At 38.9% G+C, this 23485-nt stretch overlaps 1 protein-coding gene and 1 pseudogene across 3 annotated transcripts in view; one reads left to right on the forward strand and one right to left on the reverse strand.

The window, feature by feature from the left end:
* Positions 1–5953: 5953 nt before the first annotated feature.
* pik3cb (phosphatidylinositol-4,5-bisphosphate 3-kinase, catalytic subunit beta) overlaps positions 5954–23485 on the reverse strand; it is a 116964-nt gene continuing 99432 nt past the window's right edge. For all 3 annotated transcript variants that reach the window (XM_020917491.2, XM_055148095.1, XM_055148096.1), the window contains exons 15-24: positions 22724–22867; positions 22524–22623; positions 20220–20416; positions 20028–20137; positions 18826–18904; positions 16748–16915; positions 16245–16368; positions 15685–15830; positions 11860–11992; positions 5954–7922 (exon numbers count right to left, since the gene is read on the reverse strand). In XM_020917491.2, the coding sequence (XP_020773150.1) occupies positions 7785–7922; positions 11860–11992; positions 15685–15830; positions 16245–16368; positions 16748–16915; positions 18826–18904; positions 20028–20137; positions 20220–20416; positions 22524–22623; positions 22724–22867 (1339 nt within the window). In that variant the 3' untranslated portion in view covers positions 5954–7784. The remainder of the gene's footprint in view (positions 7923–11859; positions 11993–15684; positions 15831–16244; positions 16369–16747; positions 16916–18825; positions 18905–20027; positions 20138–20219; positions 20417–22523; positions 22624–22723; positions 22868–23485) is intronic.
* Positions 14333–14450, forward strand: LOC129407314 (5S ribosomal RNA; annotated as a pseudogene).

Consider the following 23485-nt stretch of genomic DNA (forward strand, 5'->3'; position numbering starts at 1 on the left):
ATGGTTTATTGTTTGCATCCTTTTTAATAAGTATAATGCAATCACATGCGCGCACGCACACCAGACAGTACAGAAGCCCCTGGACTCTTGGGGAGGCAGATTGGGAGCCCCCGATCGTAGGTGGAATTCCCAAAACAGGTGAGTCACACAGTGGGTGGATCCTAGTTCGGCCAATATTGTGATTATCTAACCAGAAATCCTCTATATCTGAAAGACATGGGACTGAACATTAACCCAAATGCATTCACTTGCTATAATACAAGCTTTAAACATATTCTTTGTCATAAAGACCATAGACTGTAGAAAGAAGTGGACCAGAAGTGGACCAGAAGTGGCAGTGTGATGTCACCCATAGCTGCAGTCAAATAAAGGTGACAAGACTAGCAGGCGAATTTGTAGCCAAATTCCATGTTAGAAATAGAAATTTATTTACAGACAAATTAGCAAAATAAAAACACCAGGATCATGTAGAGTGGGTTAATACAATCATTTTAAGACCAAAATGATGAGGCTCACTGCCGCAGTTACAGAGAGAGGGGTAACAATTTTTGAAGGTAAAGTCATTTGAAACCAGAGGCAATGGAGCCAGAAGCGCCCCCATGATCACTTTCTTTTTGGAATGCTATGTCCATTTATATATGCAGTCTATGATAAAGACAAACAAAACTAAACAAAAAAAAAACTCTTCCACACCATGGAATTCAACTCATTCAAATGTAATTATAAGAAGGTGATACATACCCGTGTTTGAAAGATTACAACATAAATTTGTTGTGTTTTTTTAAATTAAATTTTCCATATGCTTTACTTTGCTAGTTTCGTTCACTAGTGTATTGTACAGCCATTATGTCCTAGAGCAAGACATGTCACACATCACACGTGACACCACAATTGAATGGTTTCTGGTCACTAAATGTCTCTCTAACTATATTTTAGTGGAGCAAAACAGGTAGAAAAAAAAGATAATTACAGAAAAAAACAATATAAATTAAAGAAAAAAGTAAGTCAGTTGGTCACAACTGACAGTTCAAAAAGTGAATTACTGCATGTTATGTTTGGGCACTTTTGGTTTTTCCCTGCTTTCTTTTTATTGTTTATATATTTTTTGTAGCATTTCTGCTTAGTTTTGTTTTTGTAGGTTAATTACGTTTTTGTAGTTTTTTTTTGTCCTCATTTCCGGCAGGAGGCCTTAAATGCGCGAGCCCGGCGCCGCCTCGCTCTCTCTATCGCTTTCTCCTTCTCCTCGTCCGCCGCCGCCGCAGGTACCGGAGCGGCTCCCCTGCTCCATCGTTCTGGTAGCTTTCGTTAGCCGTTAGCCTTTTGTTTGACCTGGTGGGACCGGCTGTCCTGTTTTCGCTTTTCTGTTGGGTTTAGGTTGTTGGGCTTTTTGGTCTTTAGTTACGGGTGCTGGCACCGGCTCCTACGGCCCTGTATAGGGTTGGCCCGGTGTCGCAAACTTTTGTTCTTTTTGGCCGGCTCACCAGGTCCACCTCTCTGTTGCTACTTTTGGTTTGGGCACGGGTAGGGTTTCTTTTTTTGGGGGGTTTAAACATCTCTGTACAAACTAAAATAAAAACTCTAAAATTCTACTTTGGTTTCCGTGTCCTTTCCTAAATATGTTGGGACTCAAATCTTTTGGGTCGTAACACTGCAATAATATTTATTTTTTATTTTTATTTATTTTTTTTTGCATTTTAAACTTTAAAGAAAAAAATATAGAATTGTCGTCCAGGTAGAATCCATGAGGAAAAAAATTCATCCAAGCTGCTTCTTGAAGCAATTTGGATGAGGTGCGAAACGTCTTCAACCAAACTAACTTTTGTCCAGTCGACAAACTGAATTTTTCTCCTCACCTTTAAAGAAAAAGAGCAAACCAATCTTCAGGTTAAAGGTTGTATGGAGGATTTTTTTTGTTTCAAGTTGTCAATGATAGCATTATAGAGGTGCAGTAGCCTTGTAATTATGATGACCAAAAAAAAGAGAATAAAAATTCATCAACTCTGGACGTGGTGGAGCCAGATAAACATTTGCCAATAGATAACGACACTGCCTCGTTATCTGTTAGCTGACAGGCTGTCAATCAAACTCCCTACGTTTCTAGCGTAACTGACTTGCCTGCGCGCTGCCGTTACGTGGTTTGCGTACGCCTGTCACGCAGTCCACAGATGCAAGACGCACAGACGCTGTTTACTCCACCAACGCAACAGTTCTTAGCGGCTTTTTTTGACCTATATCTTCCTCGCAGTTAGCACAAAGTTTGTTGCAATGGCAGACAAGAATCCAGGAGCAGTTAGCCGCAAAAGAAAGTCCGTTTTTGAGATTGCTGAAAGAAGAAAAGGGGAAAAGCAGCGAAGCCAAACTAAGGTGATTCTTGAAGATTCATTCCAGCGATGGCGCAACTGAAGCAGACGCAGGGTCTAAAGACTGACGCATTGGTCGCCAAATTACTCCTGGACAGGTCACTTCTGCTTATTATGAAAACGTACTTTATTTCCAAGAGCTAGACAAACGTTTTTCAGGACACGAAAGCGATATCGTATGTCTGAAAACGTAATTTTCAAGGCAAAGAAAGAGTCCGCTTGCTGCTGCGTGTTGTAGCTAGTTCATTCGCACGGAATCTCCACGCACCCTTCTCTGCACCCCTTTCCTGCTCCTCTCCCCGCTGCTCGTTCCGCTCTTCTACCTGCTCCTCACTTCTCCGGGCACGGAATCTCCGCGCACCGCTCCCCTCTCCTCTCTCCTCTCCCTGCTCCCCGCTCTGCTCTTCTCCCTGCTCCTCACTTCTCGTCTGCGCACGAAATGTCCGCACCCCCCCCTAACCAACACTGTAGTTAGTTGTTTACAAGTCATGTGCAGTGCACCGGCTGTAAGCAAACCTGTTTCTGGCGTAAGGAGGAGGAGGGAGGGGGCGTTTCTACGTAGGGAGCTGTAGGGGAGGGGGGGTGGTTTCACGCATGCGCAACATTTGAAAAAGGACAAACAGTCGCTGGATTTCTCGTTCCTTGGAAAATCCTCTATACAACCTTTAACAAAACTTCCTCTTGACATTTCAACACATTTCATTTCACAGTATTTTTCTTCATTCAAGTAAGTTATTACTATGTGCCGCTTTGCAGATATAAAAATAAACAAAATGGTTGGTGGTTTAGTGCTACATTCACAACAGGTTTATCAACTTTGTGAGAGTAGGTCACCATTACATTTGATTATGCTTGATTACAGAGAATTACACAATATTGCTGATTTAGACTTTCCTTTGAAAGTTCAATCAACATACCAGAAAAAATATGTTTTCTGTTTTTGTTGTTCTTTTTTGTTCTGTTTTGAATTTGGCCACATTAAAGGCACATTATGTAACTTTTCTAGAGGATCTGCCACCTGCTTGTGCCCAGTGGAGATGTTTTTGCATTGGGTTTCAATCATTTCCATGGAGACAAAAAAGAAAGCATTACGAGGTCAAGCAAGGTACATATCAGATCTGTGGAGAGACGTGCCAGCTCACTAAAGTATCCAAGTTTTACTCGATTCTAAGCAATATAAACTACCTTAACTCAATGATACGTATATTTAATGGCATACTTTCAGGTCATACTGTCAGGCAAAGCAACAATATCTCCATGACAAGCAAATGATGGTGCATTCTCCACCTGAAAACTTTAAACTTTAAACAGTTTTCTTTCCAATATTTTTATCAATACTTTAAAGGTCAGTCACATGCTTGCTCCATGGAGATGATATTGCTTTGTCTAGAATGTTCCACAGTAGAAACTTATTTCAAGGGAGACAACTACACTATAGGCTACATTATAAGTCAGATCTGCAGAGATGCAACCCTATAGAGAGAGATTTCTTGTGTTTTTGAGCAACAGAAACACCTGTCATGAATAAATGCTAGATAGACAGTGTTTATTGACATACCTGTTCAGGCAACGTAATAACATCTCTGTGCAGACAAGCAGGTGAAGGTCCAATCACCCGAAAAGTTGTGCAACGTACCTTTAAGAAAACTGCTCAGAATGTTTACAGAGTATTACATGCAGTATGTAGCCTCAACCCACTTGCCAGATAAACCATAGACCATAAATGAACTTTATACAGAGGGACCTTTCACTCACCTTAGCATCAAGCTTATTAACATTAATGAATATGATATGTGGACTGTTTTGTATAGGCTTTGTTTACTTGCGTATCTTGCAGGATATCTGTCCCTGGGCCTCCTCGGTATAAACAAGCTTCCATCCAGGTTATTGTGTTACGTAACTGCAGACAATAACAAAGTCTGGGTGATTCACACTGGGCTGTGATTGCTCCTACAAGAAATGGACGATGAATAAATGATGGTAGCTAAAGGTAAAGCTACTGTAGCCCACTGGGAGAAAAGAAACTGCTCACTGCGTTTGTCAAGAGATACTGAAGATGCTTTTCAGAGACACAGGCAGGTGGTCCAGTCACAGAAGGTCACTATGCTGAGAAGAAACTTAATATCGCAATAATGATTTGTTTTGTTGTTATATTTTATTACCATGGCAACAGTGAGGAATACTTTAACAATGCGAGATCTGAAGTGTTTGTGCAAAATGTGTTGGTTTAGGTGTTGGTTTGAAAAAAATATACAACTATTTTACCATTTTTATTTTAATCAGCGTTTTTTGTGTTTTTTAATTAACTATTTTAGACAATATAATCTCATTTTGCTTATCTCTAAAATAACAAATTTCTGTCCCGCCTCTAGTTAGATGGAACAACAATAGTAATTTTTACTCTAGTATTTGCAAGTAAGTTTTTTGCATGTCCTATAAAGTTTTCTCTACTATATGCCAAAAATCTTATACTTTACCACCTTCGGGACATACAAGATTTGCACCATCTCCTCTTTCAGAATAAAATAAACAAAAATATATATCATTAATACTTGTAATGTAGCTAGTCCATTACATGGGCCAGGTGCTAGCTAACAAGGGAGAGTAATAAGAAACAAACTAGCAAGTTTTAAAGTTTTAAAATGTTTATTGATAAGTGATTAAAGTGTCTTTGTAGTAGAGACCTGTAAAACAAAATGAAATAAGTAAAATAACTGCATTTAAATTTAAGAAATTATGGTTAAAATCAGTTGTTCTTACTCTCTTTTTTGCCTCAGTTGTTCCGGCCAAAAGAGTCCCCACACAGCCGGAGCACCTTAAGGAGGTTCCGGGGCAGGCTACTATTTTGTTGGGAGGAGGGGAGCACAGAGATTTAAACTTTTCTATTTAGTATTTTAAAATGAAGAATACATACTGCTAATTTAATAAAGAGTGCAAATTTTGTATTTAGATTAACTGAATATTTGTTGTGCTTTTTAAAAAAAAATCTAACTTTTAAGATATTGAATATAAATTGTTGACTGTAACTGCACGTTAAGTTGAGCTCACGCAGTTAGAGGAAGCCTATAAAAGGAGCCAGCCTCATAGTTTGTCAGGAGGTGCTCTGTATGAGTGCAGGTTACTGCCATGCCTGTTTTTAACCTTGCACTTTTGTAAATATTTTTTGGTCTTGGTTGTGGATCTTCACTACAAATCGGCTCAGCTCTACTCTGTTCCTCTTTACCGCTAAGGTTGCTATCCAGGCGATTACACTACTATGGCTATAAAAAGTATTTCTCATTTTACTTCAAAGGTTAAATGTACTTCTCAGTCTTACGTGTTTGTAAATTTCAATTTCAGTAACCTCCCCCAACTGATTTAATTGCATAAGCATTTAACATTGTAGACTGTGATTTTAGTCTAGAATAGTTGACAATGTCTGCATCGATTAACTGATCAATCCCATTAAATGTAAAATTAATCAAGAAGTTGGTGAAGTCCATTTTTGGTGCTTTAAAGTCCAATGCTTATACAATATCCAGTAGCAAAACAGACACAGATGAATCCTCAATGAATGCAAACTCACATTATTAAAAATGCCAGAGAAAGAAATGTTGTGCAGTTGAAAATAACTTTAATAAAACTCCTATGAAACAAAACAGCATAACATTAAAAGCCTGTACAATTACAATATCCAGTGTCTGAGACTTAAAGGCTAGTGGTGTCATGTCTCTCACATGAAGCCACAAATAAACATTACAGGCATTTTAAAGCTGCACTATGTCACTTTTTTGGTGGAGGGTCTGCTGCCTGCGTGTTTGCATATTGATGTTATTGCTTTGCTGAAAAATACACAGTTCTTGAATACTTTACGAAGATGTAAGTTTGGTTACTGAGTTCATATGGGTGATTGACAGGTGGATTAGCCAATCAGGGACATGCATGGTTTGTCAGTATTCAAGCAGTATGACTTATGAGGATAAAAGAAAGGAAAGATCACAGATTTCTGTCATAAGCGTAGCAATAAATTCTGTTCATCTTTTTTGTAAATCATATGTGACCAAAAAGCTCTTAATTCTCATGCGTCATTGAAATAAACTAATCTGATGTGGCGATCATTTTTGGTTCTGGCCTGAGAAACTTGACCATCTTGCATTTCTTGAGTTATAGGTGTTTTAACTGAAAATACATTGCATTCTTTCTGACACTGAGGTTGTTTCTCCACTGATATGACTTGTAACTTGGCCTCTTGGCATCATAGGTTTCATCTCATACAGCGAATGCACAAGGCAAAGCAATGACATCTCAAACGAAAATACCAGATCCTCCACCAGAAAAGCGCCGTGGTGCACCTTTAAGAGTGGGGTCCAGGTTTCTTACAGGATACGGTGTATGCATGTTTACAGATATTGCACAATATTTAAAGATGCCATACGAGCACCTTTCGTCGAAACAGAGAAGAGCTCCCACCATTTAAAGCAGAGCCGTTTCTACATTGATAAACCTCGCCCATTTCAACTCCACCAAAATGTTTGTATAAAACATACACTTAGCGGAACATTCAGCTTTGACTCATGATTTAAAACATTAAAATAAAAATAATTAAATGTTTTTCTATGTTGTTTTGGTCCCAGGAAAGATATTACATGAATAAGTTATTTCCTGATTTGGGTGAGTTGAATTGTGTTGTGTCTATCTAGGGTTTCAGTATTTGGGCAAAGGCAAAATAAATGTCATAATATAGTTAAAGATTACAACTATATGAAGTGTCAAAACTTTAATTCCAGTGTTTTGATATCTAAATAAAATAATTGTACTTAAATTAAAAAAGGCTTGTGTCACTGTATACAACCAATTCTGCTATCACATTCCCCTTAAAAATACCTTAATAGACTTTTAAAGTAGCCTGGCACATACAGGTTTGAGATAAAGTCTAAAATTAAAAAGAAAAAAAAAACCATTAAAAATACAATCTTCCTGTAGTTCTGTGGCAAATTTGAGGCAGCAAGAATAAAACATTAAAAAGGGTCTGCCCTCCTCTTCTGTACTTAGCACAGTCCAGAGTTGGTAACAATGGTTTGACCACTGAATGGGCTTAAGTCTGTTTAACAGTCTTTAGGAACCTGTAACATGTTATACAGGCGTGTTGAATTGAACAGTCCATCTCTTTTAGTGTGGGCGTATAGAGGCTCCTTACTTTGGCTTTGTGCTCCATCACTGGTTGTGCCTGTGCAAAACCTGCAACGTTCAACCCACAGAAATGTCATAAGATTGGATTTTTAGTTCATATCTCACAACAGAGCAGAGTACAAGGCAGAAGTCCAGTGTTTGTACTCTATTATTAAAACATACAGTGACGAATCTGCTCCTGTGCATTCCCTTTCACTGGTTTCAACATTGTCATTGTCTCTCATTCGCTCCTGGGGTGTTGTACTTTAGTTCTTTCTATGAGCGGTTGTCTTTGGCCACGTTATGAGCCATCCAGTTGACTTTGGTGGTCCAGCTTTCTCTCAGAGCCTCATCAAACTTCTGTCGAAACTGTTTCAGAGCTTCCTCGTCCGTTTTGCCCAGAGCCAGAGAGTCCTGATGGGAGCAGGAGAAGAGGTCAGTCAGTAAGAGACTATAGTACAAAACACAATCAAAAATATGAAACTAAAAATATTGTAGGACACAAAAAAATCATTATTAACATTGAAATATTGAAGTCAACATCTAAATCAGACTTGTGTAATCTGTTTTCTGATTGCTTTAGCAAAAAGTCAAACTAATCTGGGTTGAAAGTGTACTTAAAAAAAAAAAAAAGAATTGACTTCAAATACAACAATTAACACGCAAGACAGATTTTGGATGTACATGTTAGAGCCCGACTGATATATTGGTTGGCCGATATTATCGGGCAACTATCGTCTGATATTTCCCATGGGCATGTTATACCTCGTTATAAAGCTTAGACTATCTATATTATGTTCATTTAATCCAATTTACAGACAGATAAATGTCCTAATATGTGGCTCCGCATCAGTATTTACAGTGTTGGGGAGTAACGGATTACATGTACCACCGTTACGTAATCAGAGTACAAATTATGAGTAACTGTATTCCGTTACAGTTACTGTTTCAGTGAGTGGTAATTGGATTACAGTTACTTTGCTGAAATAAGTGGATTACAAGGCGGTATTTTCCCGTTTTCACATTTTGTGCTACATCCCATTTATTTATTTTTTTATTTCGGTAATTCCACTCATTGCCGGAAACCCAAACAGAACGCGCGCAATAAGAGCGATGTAAATGCCATTTTAAAGTTGGCGGTGTCAGTCACACAGTGGAAGCGGCAGTGCATTGGTAAAAATGCATTTGTGTCTTGGAAATTCTTCTCCCGATGTGAGATATATATATAAAAAAAACTAATATAAAATCGCCTACAACTTAAATGTGAAACTGGAGCTACTGGCACTGGTGAAAACAACCTGCATAGACTCATAATATCTGCACTACTGTCCTATAGTGACCTGCCACATGAGTGGACGTGCACACACAAACACACACCTTCATCATCGTCATCAACCTGACAACCCGCGGACCACGTCTCCTTCCGTAGTTACAGCACGGACACCGCCGTCTCGTGGGCCGCGTGTGGACCGTGTTTTCTCGCGTAAACCGCGCTTCCATCCTGTGTGCCTCTAAACCAGAACTAACACCAGGACTAAACCAGGACTAATCCAGGACTAAACCAGGACTAAAGCAGGACTGAACCAGGTTTAAACTAGGACTAAACCACGACTAAACCAGAACTAAAGACCTGGTCTAGACCTGGTCTAAACCAGGTCTAAAAATCAGGACTAAACCAGGACTAAACCAGGACTAAACCAGGTCTAAACCAGGTCTAAACCAGGTCTAAACCAGGTCTAAACAGCCTGACACCTAACAGTAGGTTGACATAATTTAAGGTGATCTCATATAAAAAATAACTTCTCTATCAATAATATTTTTTAATCTGGTGAAGGAAAGACTGATCTTGTTACTGTCTTTTAACAGACAAAACCTCTTATATTAAGATGTCGTGGTCTTTGTTTCTCTACAGCAAACAGTTGCTTATTCATGGAGACTTGGGCTCAGACAATTTGAAGACAACAAACAAGAATTTTCAGGATGTGGTTGCTACATTCATGTCGTTTAAAAACATGACAATATCAAGTAATCCAAAGTAATCAGATTACGTTACTCACTTTAAGTGATTTAATGGATTACGTTACAAACTACATTTTGGGGTGTGTAATCTGTAATCTGTAGGGGATTACATTTTAAAAGTAACCTTCCCAACACTGAGTATTTATCTGCAGAGTCATTTGTCTGTGTGTGTGTCTGTACTGTCCCTGAACACAACCCCAGAGTCGCATCACTCACGTGCGTTTGTTTACACTGGCAGACATAGATCCAAACACTAAGATTATATTCTTTTTACAGACATTTGGTTTGAGTCTGGATTAAAAGGACATTTATTAGTGCAGACTTGTGATGTGGGAGGAGCCTGTGTGAGCGGTGAGTGTTGGAAATATGTCGACTTTGAAGCTACAGTAGTTTTGTTTTTTCTCATTAGTTAGCGGTTAGCTGCTGTAGCTCCCGCACATCAACAGACTGTTTTCTATTGGCCTATTGCAAAGTGACTATATTTGCCGTATATTTGTTACTGGACCTGCATTGATATGTAAATGAGCTGTGAATAGAGGTGTGAATGATGATACTTGCGCATATAATTAATTACCGCGGCGCGCACCTATTTACTGCTAAAGGCTAATAGCGGTAGTTTTTTTTACTAGCTATTAGTTATGGATCGGTCGCTAACGAAGCGGCTCTTAGAGTCGGCTCTTTGAAGCGAACGACGGGAGCCTGCTCCTTATTGGGAGCCGTGTTTTCTCTTTCTCTCACTTTTTTTCTCTTCACTCCGCGTGCAGACTTGTGGTAGTTTGACAGCGGCAGCGGCTCAAAACGAAACTTTCAGAAATCTGCGTGTGCATATGAGAGAAAAAACTTGCATATTTGGCTGTAGTTTAGCATAAAATAAATAAAGCAGGACTAATCTTGGGTTCAAGAGAGGGAGAGAGATAGAGACCGAGTCCCGACACTCAGTCCAGGTTCAGTTCTGGTTTAGTCCTGTTTTACACATGGTTTAGATCCGTTTTAGCCCTGGTTCAGTTCTGGTTTAGTCCTGCTGGCAACAAAACAATCTGAAGAGCTGCTTGGGACCCAAAAGAGCCAGCTGCTTTTAGTGAACCGAGCCAAAAGAGCCGGTTCTCTAAAAAGAACTGGAATACCCATCACTAGTAGCTAGAATGTGATGCAAAATGTCATTAGTCCAACCTACTGTCTGTAAATATGACCTAAAGAGACCTAACAATAAATGTTGCTTAAATAAACCCAATTGAAAATCCACTAGGGCCAAACCTACGTTTTTTAAACAATTCAAGATTTAGAGTGAATTTTTACATCACTAAATATATAGGCGATTATATCGGCAGCTCCAACTCCCATTATATCGGTTTCATATTGGCCACAACAAAATCTATATCGGTCGGGCTCTAGTACATGTTAATATTCGACAAATCAAAAGATCACAACACTGCACATACTACACATTGTACTACTACAAAAACTCTAACCAACTGACAAACTGATCCGTTTTGAATTGGCTATTGCACACTTAAAGGTCCTATATTACGCTATTTTGTGATCTGTTTTAATGCAGTTTCCTCATCAAAAACATACCCTGGAGTTGTGTTTTGATTCACGTGTTTAAATGCACAAACGCTGCATATTTAGGTTCTTGTCTAAAACAGAAAACACGCTGTTCCTCCTTGTGATGTCATGTGGTAATACAGGAAGTGCTCCATTGTGATTTTAAATGCGGCGTACCTTCACTAGAATCTTTTGGATCATTTCAGCCCTGGAACTGGTGGTCTCTATTAAATAAAAGGTAGTTGTTAACTTAAAAACTACCATGCACCGGTTCCCGCAGCACTTTATAGTTAATAAAAAGCACGTTATAGCCTTGACAACAAGTGGCCCCCGCCTTGAGTACATCCCTCTGAACCAAAACTACGGTCGTCCCACCCCTGCTCTACCTCTACTTACTTCTTCTCTGTGCAAGAAATCTCTGCGCACTCACCCCCGCTCCTCACTTCCTCTCCGTGCAAGGAATAAGAACTCTCTGCGCACCCCCACTTCTCTGTGCAAGAAATCTCTGCGCACCCACCCAAGCTCCTCACTTCCTCTCCGTGCAAGGAATCTCTGCGCACCCCCGCTCCTCACTTCTTCTCCACACACCCGCCCCCACTCCTCACTAATAGGCTAGGCTAACTAAGAGGCTAATAATGCTGAATTACTCAAAAATGTGTGAATGAAACAAAACACAACTCGAGGTATGTTTTTGATGAGGTAACATTATCATTATCATATTTTGTGTAATATAGGACTTTAATTATGGTTTTGAATGACTAATTTTCAGTCAAAATGAAATTCTTACCTTAAGATACTGGATGTCTTTGACAGAGGTGAGTTCAGGCAGACCAGCTGTTAACATCAGCGCGAACAACGTGATGAAGAGGTTTCCATTCCTCCTCAAGATGAGATAGGCCTCTTCACAGTACTGTCGAAAGCTACGCAAACACACACACATGCAAGGAATTTATGAGCAGAGATGTTGGTGTAAACACAAGAGTCTTTATAATAACTACATAAAAGGAGGAAAAAAACATTCACGACTCAAGACGAATCATAATCAAATAAAAATTGCAACTTCGACTGGATGCAATAGACCGCCATTTTTGTAGTCCATCATTTTCTCCACCAACAAGAAAATATCTCATCTTATTCAGCATTAAACATATTAATCCTGTAATTTAAATTTATACAACAGTTAGTAAGGGATGCCGTCAGGCTGAAGAAGGAGTCCTATCGGGCCTTGTTGGCTCATGGGACTCCTGAGGCAGCTGACGGGTACCAGCGGGCCAAGCGTGCTGCAGCCCATGCGGTCGCAGAGGCAAAAACTTGGAGCTGGGAGGAGTTCGGAGAGGCCATGGAGGAGGACTATGGGATGGCCTCAAAGAAATTCTGGCAAACTGTCCGACGCCTCAGGAGGGGGAAGCAGTTCTTCACCAACACTGTTTACAGTGTGGGGGAAGAGCTGTTGACCTCGACTGGGGACGTTGTCGGGCGGTGGAAGGAATACTTTGAGGATCTCCTCAATCCCACCGTCACGTCTTCCGAGGAGGAAGCAGAGGCTGGGGACTCAGAGGTGGACTCATCCATCACCCTGGCTGAAGTCACTGAGGTGGTTGGCAAGCTCCTTGGTGGCAAGGCTCCAGGGGTGGGCGAGATCCGTCTTGTTCACAAGTGAGGGGAGGATGGAGCGTGAGATTGACAGGCGGATCGGTGCAGTGTCGGCAGTGATGCGGTCGCTGTATCAGACCGTTGTGGTGAAGAGGGAGCTGAGTTGAAAGGCGAAGCTCTCGATTTACCGGTCAATCTACGTTCCTACCCTCGCCTATGGTCATGAGCTTTGGGTAATGACCGAAAGGACAAGATCGCGGATACAAGCGGTCGAAATGAGTTTCCACCGCAGGGTGGTTGGGCGCTCCCTTAGAGATAGGGTGAGGAGCTCAGTCACATGGGAGGAGCTCGGAGTAGAGCCGCTGCTCCTCCACGTTGAGAGGAGCCAGCTGAGGTGGCTCGGGCATCTGTTTCAGATGTCTCCTCTACGCCTCCCTCGGGAGGTGTTCCAGGCACGTCCCACCGGGAGGAGGCCCCGGGGAAGACCCAGGACACGCTGGAGGGACTATGTCTCTCGGCTGGCCTGGGAACGTCTCGGGATCCCCCTGGAAGAGCTGGAGGAGAGGGAAGACTGGGAGGCCCTCCTCAGACTGTTGCCCCCGTGACCCGACCCCGGATAAGCGGAAGAAAATGGATGGATGGATGTTCCACAAAATAGCATGAAATTTGGCAATCTACCTGGAGACAAGCATGTGACTCCCTTAAAAAAAGTATTACAACAATACTGTGGAAAACATGAGACAAGCAGATGACTGACCCTCCACCAGAAAACTTGCATTGTGTACCTTTAATAAGAACATAGACTTGGCATAAAAATGGTGATGAGTCATAATATTTCTGTATAAATTTTGTAAATGTAATACGTCCAGATGAGTTGAGCTTCCAAATTATGCTGCTCACAAATCAGAGATCAAAACATTTTATTTGGTTTTAGGTCAAATGACTCACTGTTGTACTCAAATACAGCGTGGGACAGGGGAAGAGGATGGTTTGCCTCCTCAGGCTTAGTTCAGTCATTAAACACCTATTATGCACATTATGAGGTAGGGGCGACTAAGAGATGGAGGAAGGGTACAACCTTAACAGAACCATCTTAACAGATATAGGTTCACTGTAGCATTGAGTGATAAAAGTGAAACTCCAACTCAGAATCAGAATTACTTTTTTTTTAAGTTAATGTCTGCATGTCTATAACAAAACAAGTAAATCTGCCTGCAAGCTCAACCAAACATTTTACCTCACTCACTCTATTACTACTACTGATCAATCTCTGGCATGAGGTAGAAATGACCAATCACAGTGAAGTATGTAGTTTTAAAAGAAGCAATATATCTGTACTCACTCAGTCACTCCAGGCCAACGCCAACATTCACTTATACACCAAGGTCATACTAGGTAAAGTGGGTGAAGTGTATTGATTAAGGACACAATAACCATATGTACTAGGGGCTCTGATGCATTGCTATGGCACCTGCTATTCTCAGTGGCCTCCCATCCAAGTGCTAACCAGGCCCACCCCCGATGAAAAATGGCTTTCTCAGGGTGGCTTTTAAAGGCAGGAGTCATTTGAAGTATGGACAATCATGGCAAAGGTGAACTGATTATCCAAAAATAGATGTAAATGTTGTTTTGAAAATATGCACAATTTAAATGTGGCTATACCGGCTTATTGTGGCTATACCGGCTTGTCAAAGCCTAATCCCGTCAGATCTCAGAAGCTAAGCAGGGCTGGGCCTGGTTAGTACTTGGATGGGAGACCACTGGGAAAATCAGGTGCCACAGGGGGGGCGCCAGTCGCAAAAACTGTCATTGTGGCCCTTAGGTAAGGCATTTCACCCACATTGCCTAGTATAAAAGTGGTGTGTGTGTGAGTGATGGTGGTGGTCGGAGGGGCCGATGGCGCAGATTGGCAGCCTCGCTTCCGCCAGTCTGCCCCAGGGGAGCTGTGGCTACAGTAGTAGCTTACACTCACTGGGTGTGTAGTGAATGACTATTGCTCTGTAAAGCGTCTTTAAGTGTCCAATAAAGCTCTATATAAAACTGAAATTATTATTATTATTATTATTATTATTAATAGTAGTAGTAGTAATTTCGAAGCCATTCCCATTTGTCTGATACTGAAACCTCAACTAATACATTTAAAGACATGTTTTAACACTTTTCTGTTCTGGACTGCCCACACCTATCTGCAATTATACAAATGAATTCATAAAATCTATTAAAACACTATAATCTGACATTGTGAATTGTCAATTCTAGAAAAAACTAAAACATAAATTAAATTGCAACAAGCTGCAAGGTGCCCACCACAAGAATTGTACGTGACAGCAGTAATGTTGATACAATCTTTCAGAACATCCTGAACTAAATTCTACAAGCATTTCTGATAAATGTTTTCTTGTGGTACAACTTTATAGGTCACCATAACAAATACATGAGTATAACCTCTGCCTTATATGAGTCTAAATGTTCCATCACACATTGTTGTAAATAACTCCACCAAAGCACATGGTACAACACGAGTGCCAGTGAACAAGTGTGTCAAATGCACCATGCACCATGGTGGTGGAGTACAAGCTTGCATTTATTTTTCATAGTGGCCAAAGGTGCTTCATCTTTGTAATAATAAACTGTAATTGGTACAGGAGATTAACAGTTTGATAATGGTAATGGCGCCTTTTATTATAACATTTCATAAAATGCATAAATCTCCTGTTTGGTCCTATTAATACTATCCAAGAAAATATCATATATATGTATTTTTGTCATATTGTGCAGGCCATCTGCAGTGACAGTTTTTATGCAGGCAGTGCCATCTATTGATGGAGATTAGCATTGCTCATTGTTTCAATGATATCAATATATTCAACTTTTAATGGCACTCCAACCACATATTATACTGAATATGTTAATAAGATGCACTGAATTAGGATTAATATGGTAAAATTACAAATATCATCTAATTTAATTAAAGAAAGTAAAATTATAAAATTAAATCATAAACCAGTATAAATGTTACCTTCCAAATTTCTCCGTGTATCCAGTCTTGCCCTGTTGAATGACGTGGATGAAGTCGTGCGTCAGGATGAATGGGACCCTCTCTCTCTTGATGCCAAACTTGGACTTGAAGTTTCCCAGAATATGCCCAAAGTCTATGTGAAAGAGCTTCAAACAGACACAAAAGAAATACATTAAAATAACACACTTTAGCATACATACGTGTAATTCATATGTGGGCTGAGAAGAAAAAGGCATGAGAAATACATTTTGGACTAACTAAGCTCCATCAACTGACATCATAACTCACATAAAAATTGAATTTCCCTTGGGATCACTAAAGTCTCTCAGTCTCAATCATGTTCATAAAATGTGTTAAATAAAACTGAACTGGAGATAATCATAGGATAAGTAGTTTTTTTCTGCACATTCTGATGATTAAATGGCCATTATATTTGGTAGAGATTATTATAATTATATATAATATCCCACAAATAATCCTGTCTACCCTTTTATTAGCATAAACCATATTATGTTAATGATTCCATCTCTGTCTAGTTGTAGTGTATGCTTGTGCCTCACCTGTCCAGTGCTGCGGACCATGATGTTGTCACTGTGTCTGTCTCCGATGCCCAGGACATAAGTGGCCACACAGTACCCAGCACAAGACAGAGTGAACTCCTCTATGGCTCGGTCCAGAGCGTCGCTGCAGGAACAAGTTTACATAGGTCACAACAAGTTTAAACAACCAATATTAAACTATTTTCTGTTATAATGTTGTTTCCTCCTTTTCCAACATTTAAGAATTTTCTATTTAGATTTTTTATTTTAAATTAATCCATATTTTTTTTTAGTTTTTAAAAAAAATTGCATTATCACAGCATTTTTGCCCACATCTAAAGCTTTCATGGACGTTTAGTGCCCCCTGCTGGTATTTTGTATATAAATAAATATGAGATCATTTGACTTACTATAGACTATAGACTATTATGTTAATCAAAATGTGTACAAATATTATAATAAAAGACCTTTAAATATCCACACTGTACAGAACACATATAGACAGCCATAAGACAGAGCAGTACCCAGAGTTCCTCTCCTTGAGCCAGTTGAGCAGAGCGTCTTTGTTGAAGGCGGCAGCTGCAGCCACATTGCTGCTGGTGAGCTGGATGTTTGCGATGGTGTCGGCCGAAGACACCACCTCGATCAGCCCTGCCCGGTCCCCTGTCGCCAGGCAACCGTATGGGACTATTCTGTAGGAGAGGAAAGAAGTTATCAACAGAGCTGCAAGTAACCATTGTTTTAGTAGTCGAATAGTTTTCTTTTTGAGATAAAAATTAAGTCCTTTCTCATGCAAAAAATGGTTAGATGCACCTCTACTTTATCAAATGACTCCAAATAGAAAAAAAAGTAATGATATCTGAATTATATCTATATCAAAATTAGTGTTGGCATGGGACGTTATTGAAATTTGATGTTAGTCGTCAATTAATACATTGATTAATCAACTAGTATTTTTTTTCCATCTTTCACTTTGACACTTACATACATTAAATTACTTAAATACATTATGAACAAAATAAAGTCTGAAATATGGTGATTTGTTAACGATTTTTAGGTATGCACTGCCCTCTTGTGGCAGATATAAAGACATGCACCTTTAACTTTCCCCAGACAATCTATGGGCCCAGACCATACTGTGGAACATTCTAGGTAAAGCAATATAATATCTCCACAAGGGAGGTAAGGAGGGAGCAGTGAAAACAGTTATGAAGTGGAGTTGGGAGATATTGACAAAAAAACAAAACAAAACAACAAATATCTTGGTATCGTACAAAATGTGAATGGAGCATAAAATTAACCACAAAAAGGGCAGAAATATCACTGTATTACTCTTGTTTGAGAGAAAGGCATATACTGATATTCTGCACCTTTAATTATTATTATTTTTTTGTACAATTCTTAAAAGGTTGATATTTGATGTTTTAGGTAAAGTCAGAAGTATGTAATGATCTGGTGGTAGAACTTGCATAATTCCACAGACGTAGAAAGTTAAACCTATACTGTGGCCAAATAAGAGTCAGGTTTGTGGAGATGCAAGCCCACATGTGTTTCAGTGCAATAAACACACACAAAAAACATGTTTTTTGTTTTTTTTAAGACTATGTTTGGCTAAAAAGTTACACACTATTGCTTTAAGTGAAAACCTGCCTTGACTTTGCTGGTTCTGTTACAAAAAAATGGCACATAAGAATGAAAAATAAGATAAAATCAATGCCAAAAGTGGTCCCATCTCACAGAAGTATACATTCTTACATTGTGCAAAGGTAATTGAATCTTTGAATAATTTAATGTTATATCTCCACACCTCAATAAAACCTTTACACAAAACTGAAACTGTAAAATATGAAAGCTAAGGTTACATCATAAGGGAAGACTTTCTGCCCCACGCCTTTTATCCCCATTCTGAGTTTGAACCCTGAACTTCTGTCCTTGTAACACGAACCATTTCTCTGTAGCTCAACTGTCAAAACAACTTTTCCATGGCTCTGCCCCAGATGTGTCCATGTATGACAAAGAGAGCTAGCGTTTCCCAAAAATGTGGCTTTAATTTGGACGATGTAGCATATTTTAAGTGTGTGGGTGTGCTCAGAAAGTACTGAAAACTTGGGTGTAAAAGGGTCATGGCTCAAACTAGCATGAAGTCATTTAAAGGGGCATCGTGTAACTTTTCTGGTGGAAGGTCCGTCAGTCTTTTCTCCATGTAAATGTCATTGCTTTGTCTGCAAAGTATCACTGTATTGTATTAAATCTTTTTATCTTCATGGAGCCCAAACTAAACCAAGTTACAGCTCAGATCTGTGGAGAGGCGACCCCGCTCACAGTCAGTGAGTCTGTGATTGTTTTTGTAGGTGTTTTTGGGCAATAAAACCACCTGTAATTGAATAAATGTAAGATAAAACTGTTTAATGTCATACTGTGCAACATTTCAGGCAAACTAAAGACAGATATCCACAGAAACAAGCAGGTGACGGACCCTCCAAGTGTCTAAGCGTCTCTCTAAAGCAGAGCTGAATCTCTTCTCTGCTTTCTATATCACACAGAGAGCTGGAAAAACAACTCAAGACACTAACTACAAAAAAAGCAAATGCAGAAGTCTTACCTGAGATCTAGACTGGCCTCTTTCCAAAGAAGATCCATTAGTCGTAATATCTGCAGTGTTAACATGTCCTGTCGCAAGTCTGTTAAAGAGATAGAGACACAGATTAGCCGTGACATAATGACCACCTGTTTAGATTAGCGTCCAGGGCAAAAACTAATTCTTCAACTTCCAAGTCACAGCTCACAACAATAGACACGGACATGAGAATAAAAAACATGGTAAAAAAGATAATTTAAGAGTGCACTGTGTAACTTTCCAGGTTTAGAGCCTGCCATCTGCTCGTCTCCATGGGGATGTTGTTGCTTTGTCTGGAATATCCCGGTATGGCACGAAGCGTATCCATCTCGCGTTTACTCAATAACACGTGTTTTTATTGACTTGAAAACTTGCATTCTTACTGTGAGCGGGCTTGGCTCTTCACAGATCTCACATGTAACTTGGCCCTATAGCCTCACAGTCTCTGTAGAAATGAATAAGTGTATTGAGATACTGTAGAATATTCCAGACATAATTTCCATGAACAGAAGCAGGTGATGGACCCTCCAACAGAAGTTACAAAGTGCACCTTAGTTAAAAGTTTAAAATTAAATAAGTGAGATGGTAGAATATGGTTCTTTTATAGTTTATTTAAAAGACCAGTAACACTGAATGCTGGGCGTGTGAAGTCTGCCAGTATTTCTTTTGCTTTTTTGAATGACCTGGATTTAAAAGTGTAAATAAGGTCCTTGAGCTGTGTGGCACCTATTTTCCCACACTCTTTGAGAAAGCTATTAAGATATTTTTGATGTTTTCGGCTAAGTTGGTTCAATGAAACACTATAACCAAATATTAAAAGGGAGACACAGTTGTAAACATGGTCTGATTCTTTTCATTTATAACCAATATCCAATATTTAACTTGCCTTACGCATCCATTTTTGCTTTTTTAAAATAAATGCTTACAAACTGATGTCTAATTGCAGTAAAGTTAGGGACAAAAAAAATTATAATAATTGAAAGGCGTTATTTTGTTGGATTTTATGACGATTGTGTACACATGCAGCCACCCAAAGAAATAAAGAAACAGACATTAATGTGAAAAGATGTGTGTGTCTGGGAACGTCTGGCATAGATGAAGTGGAACAAGATAGATGGATGGAAAAAAGTAAAAAAAAAAATCCAAGCGCTAATTTAAGTCCTCCATTATTTTCCGTGTTTTCTTACCATCTCCATTTTTAAAGATGATTCCCAGCGTGTCCCCGTCCAGCAGCTTGTTGTTGTAAACGATCCACAGAGGCTTCATCTTGGAGTCCATGTACCGACACTTTTCCACACTAAGGAAAAACACAAAAAATATATAAGTACAAAAACTTTTAAAGATTAACATTATAAATCAATGACATGTTTGTTTCTTACTTGACCGCAGCCAGTAGTACATTGGGGTTGAGGGGGGAGTGTATGTCTGACAGGGTGTCTGAGTATCCGCTCTGCCTCAGACATGTCATCATGGCCTCTTTGGTCAGCATGGCCTCCTTGGCTTTGCTCCGAGCGCTTTTGATGGTCCCAAGTTTGATCAGTTCATTCACTGATTTCAGCTTACTCAATGCTTCCACCTGAACATAAAGAAGAAATAATTGAGATTTTCAGAGGTCCAGTATAAAAAAATAAATTAAAAAAACTACCATTGCTTAAAGGGTCACTGAAAATAGGTAAGGTAAGGTAAGCTTTATGTTAGCGTGTCTGCCAACTGCTTGGAGATGTTAGTTTTGCCTGGAATGTTTCACAATATGGTATTAAACTTACCTTAAAAAAAAAGTTAGACTGGGATTATCTATAGTGGTGTAGTGGGAATTTTTTAAGTGGGTGTACGCAATTTGTGACTGAACTAGGAGGACTAAACCAGGTCTAAACCAGGTCTAAACCAGGTCTAAACCAGGTCTAAACCAGGTCTAAACCAGGTCTAGATTGAAAAACAGAGAGAACCCCAAGCCAGCAGAGCATGGTCTGGATGTCTGTGCATAGTCCTATGAGGTGAGGAGCTCTTCGCCGGTCCTTTCGCCCGCAGTCACACAGCGGTCTACAAGGGCGCACCTCTGGGCCCGTACTGACACTCAGTCCTGGTTTAGTGCTGGTTTAATTAAATTTGTCATGCAATTAATCAATTGCATGACATTTAAGTTGTAGGCTATTTTTTTATATATATATATATATATATATATATATATATATATATATATATATATATATATATATATATATATATATATATATATATATATATATATATTTTTTTTTTTTATATCTCATGCTGGGAGAAGTGGGAAGTGGGTGGACGTACCCCCGGATACCACGGCCACAACACCCTTGATTATCAATAAACAAAATTCATAAACTAGGACTGTGTTTGGGTGAAAAATAGTGCCAATGCTAAGGTTAAGAATGTTAGGAAACAGGAGGTCTACAGGAAGACAAAAGAGAATATTAATGGATGTAGTGAAAAAGGTTAATTGGTTAAGAAGAAAAGCAAATATTAAGTTATTAAAGTTATTACTGTCAATTTTAAATAAGTGAAAATAACAGTATTTTGGTATAATATGTTGTTTTACAATTTAGTATAAAAATTACTCTTCAGACAAAACCCAATTCGAATAACACAACTTGACCCCATACTGAATTTTTGTTGTCAAAGTATGTCTTTCTATTTATTATTGTATGTTAACCACACCAAAACACACTATTAGGAAGTGAAGAAGTATTTAGACTCCTGGAACATCAGCATATAAACGTCTAACAATGTGAGCACCTCTCAAAACAGGAAGTGGTCACATAAATAGTCACACTGACAAGGAAGTAAAGAGGAAGTGGAGTAACTGTCAAAATTAACTCTACAGAGGTCAAAGGGCAAAGGGCAGGGACGGTGACAAGGCTAAAAATACTTTACAACTGAAGTCTATTGTTACAGAGAAAAAAGGTGGTCAAAGTGTCTTGCCCAAGGACACGACAACAACACCAGCAGCCTTATTGTTATAAGACTCTAATGCCATAAGAAGCAGAGTTGTATCAAAAGTCAAAAAGGAGATGAAGTCAAAGGGTAGGGTCCGCCACCTGCCTATCGTCATAGAGATCTGATTGCTTTGCCTGGTATGTGTTATTACCTTAAACTTAATTTCAGCAGTGCCAAAAAGCCACAGTCAGATCAGCGGAGAGGTGAGCACAGTAAGAATGCATGTTTGTCCATTTTTTTTTTTTTTTTTTTTTTTGTGACAAATATCTTGGGATTGAATAAATGCAAGACAGTTTTAATACCATATATGTGCAACAATTCAGGTAAATCAATAACATCTCCATGGAGTCAAACATATTATTTAATTAATTTATTTATTGTTTTTAACCATTTTATTTTTTAGTACTGCTTTTATTATTCATTGATTTTTATTTTATTTTATTTATTGATTCTATTAGTTTCCTTTTGGTTGGAACATAATTCTGACTCAGATTTTTTATTTTTATTTTTTTTAAGTAAAATGTTCTACAATTCTATGTAAAGCACTTTGGAAACTGTCATGTTTATAAAAAGTGCTATACAAATAAAGTTGGATTGGATTGGAAAGAGGAGGCAGACCATACACCAGAAAGGTTACAGAGTACGCCTTTAAATAATGAGAGAGAAGTGAGAGAAGTGGGTTAGAATAGTCAAAATTAATACATGATGTTACTAACCTGCTTTTTAAGAACCTCAATATGAGGGATGCTGCCTCTACAGTAGGCCTCTAAAATGAGCGAAAACTGGACTGAAACAGCAGGCATGTGGATCTCTGACCTGGAAAACACAGAATGACACATTCAGATAACATATGCCATGTCTAAATATAACCGAGGTCAATAAAAACACCTCACACATATTTTACTTTCATACACACCTTAAGTGCCAGAATAAGAAGTGTCCAATCTTCCGGTTTCTTTGGGCGCGCTCCAATAGAAAGTGGGTGAGGGCACAGTCGTAGTAAGGCTCATATCTCAACACCTGCACCAGCTGCAGCAGGTACTGGGACAGCTCCTCATCACTGGAAAAAAACGCAATACATAATATATTATCTGTTAATTGACTATATGAACAAAAATAGTCAGAAATTAAAATCTTAAATTGTACATTGTGAGTAAATTTTATGAAAATGACTCAATTAGTACTAGTACCTTTAATTGAATTGTATTGTGTTGTCATGACACTAAAATTTCAAACTTGATCTCGATACCAAAGAATAGACTTGATACTCAATGCAGCTTCCAATACCACAATGATAATAAAAAATACATTCTATTTAGACAATAGAATGTCATTTTTTATATTAAGCCTAGTACTTTCTTTTCCATTACCACGTGACATTATATTTATGTAATCGCTCAGTCATCCAGATTACACATTGACCAGAATTATTTGTCAAATTTCAGACCTGGAATTGCCAATCTCTACTGAAGAAAAGGTAAAAGGTAACAATTAACTCAAAACTATCGCTTAATGACATCACACAGTGGAACACAGCATTTTAAGCTTTAGAGATGTAAACAGACTAATAAGAAAGTGTTATATATGAATGAAACAAAACAACTACAGGTAACAGCATTATAACATGGTTTAAAGCTCACAAGAATCTATTTTGCATAATATAGGACCTTTAATACTA

This window comes from Boleophthalmus pectinirostris, unplaced genomic scaffold (genome assembly GCF_026225935.1).
Source record: "Boleophthalmus pectinirostris isolate CB_2022bp ecotype Guang Dong unplaced genomic scaffold, ASM2622593v1 HiC_scaffold_9, whole genome shotgun sequence".
NCBI lineage: Eukaryota > Metazoa > Chordata > Actinopteri > Gobiiformes > Gobiidae > Boleophthalmus > Boleophthalmus pectinirostris.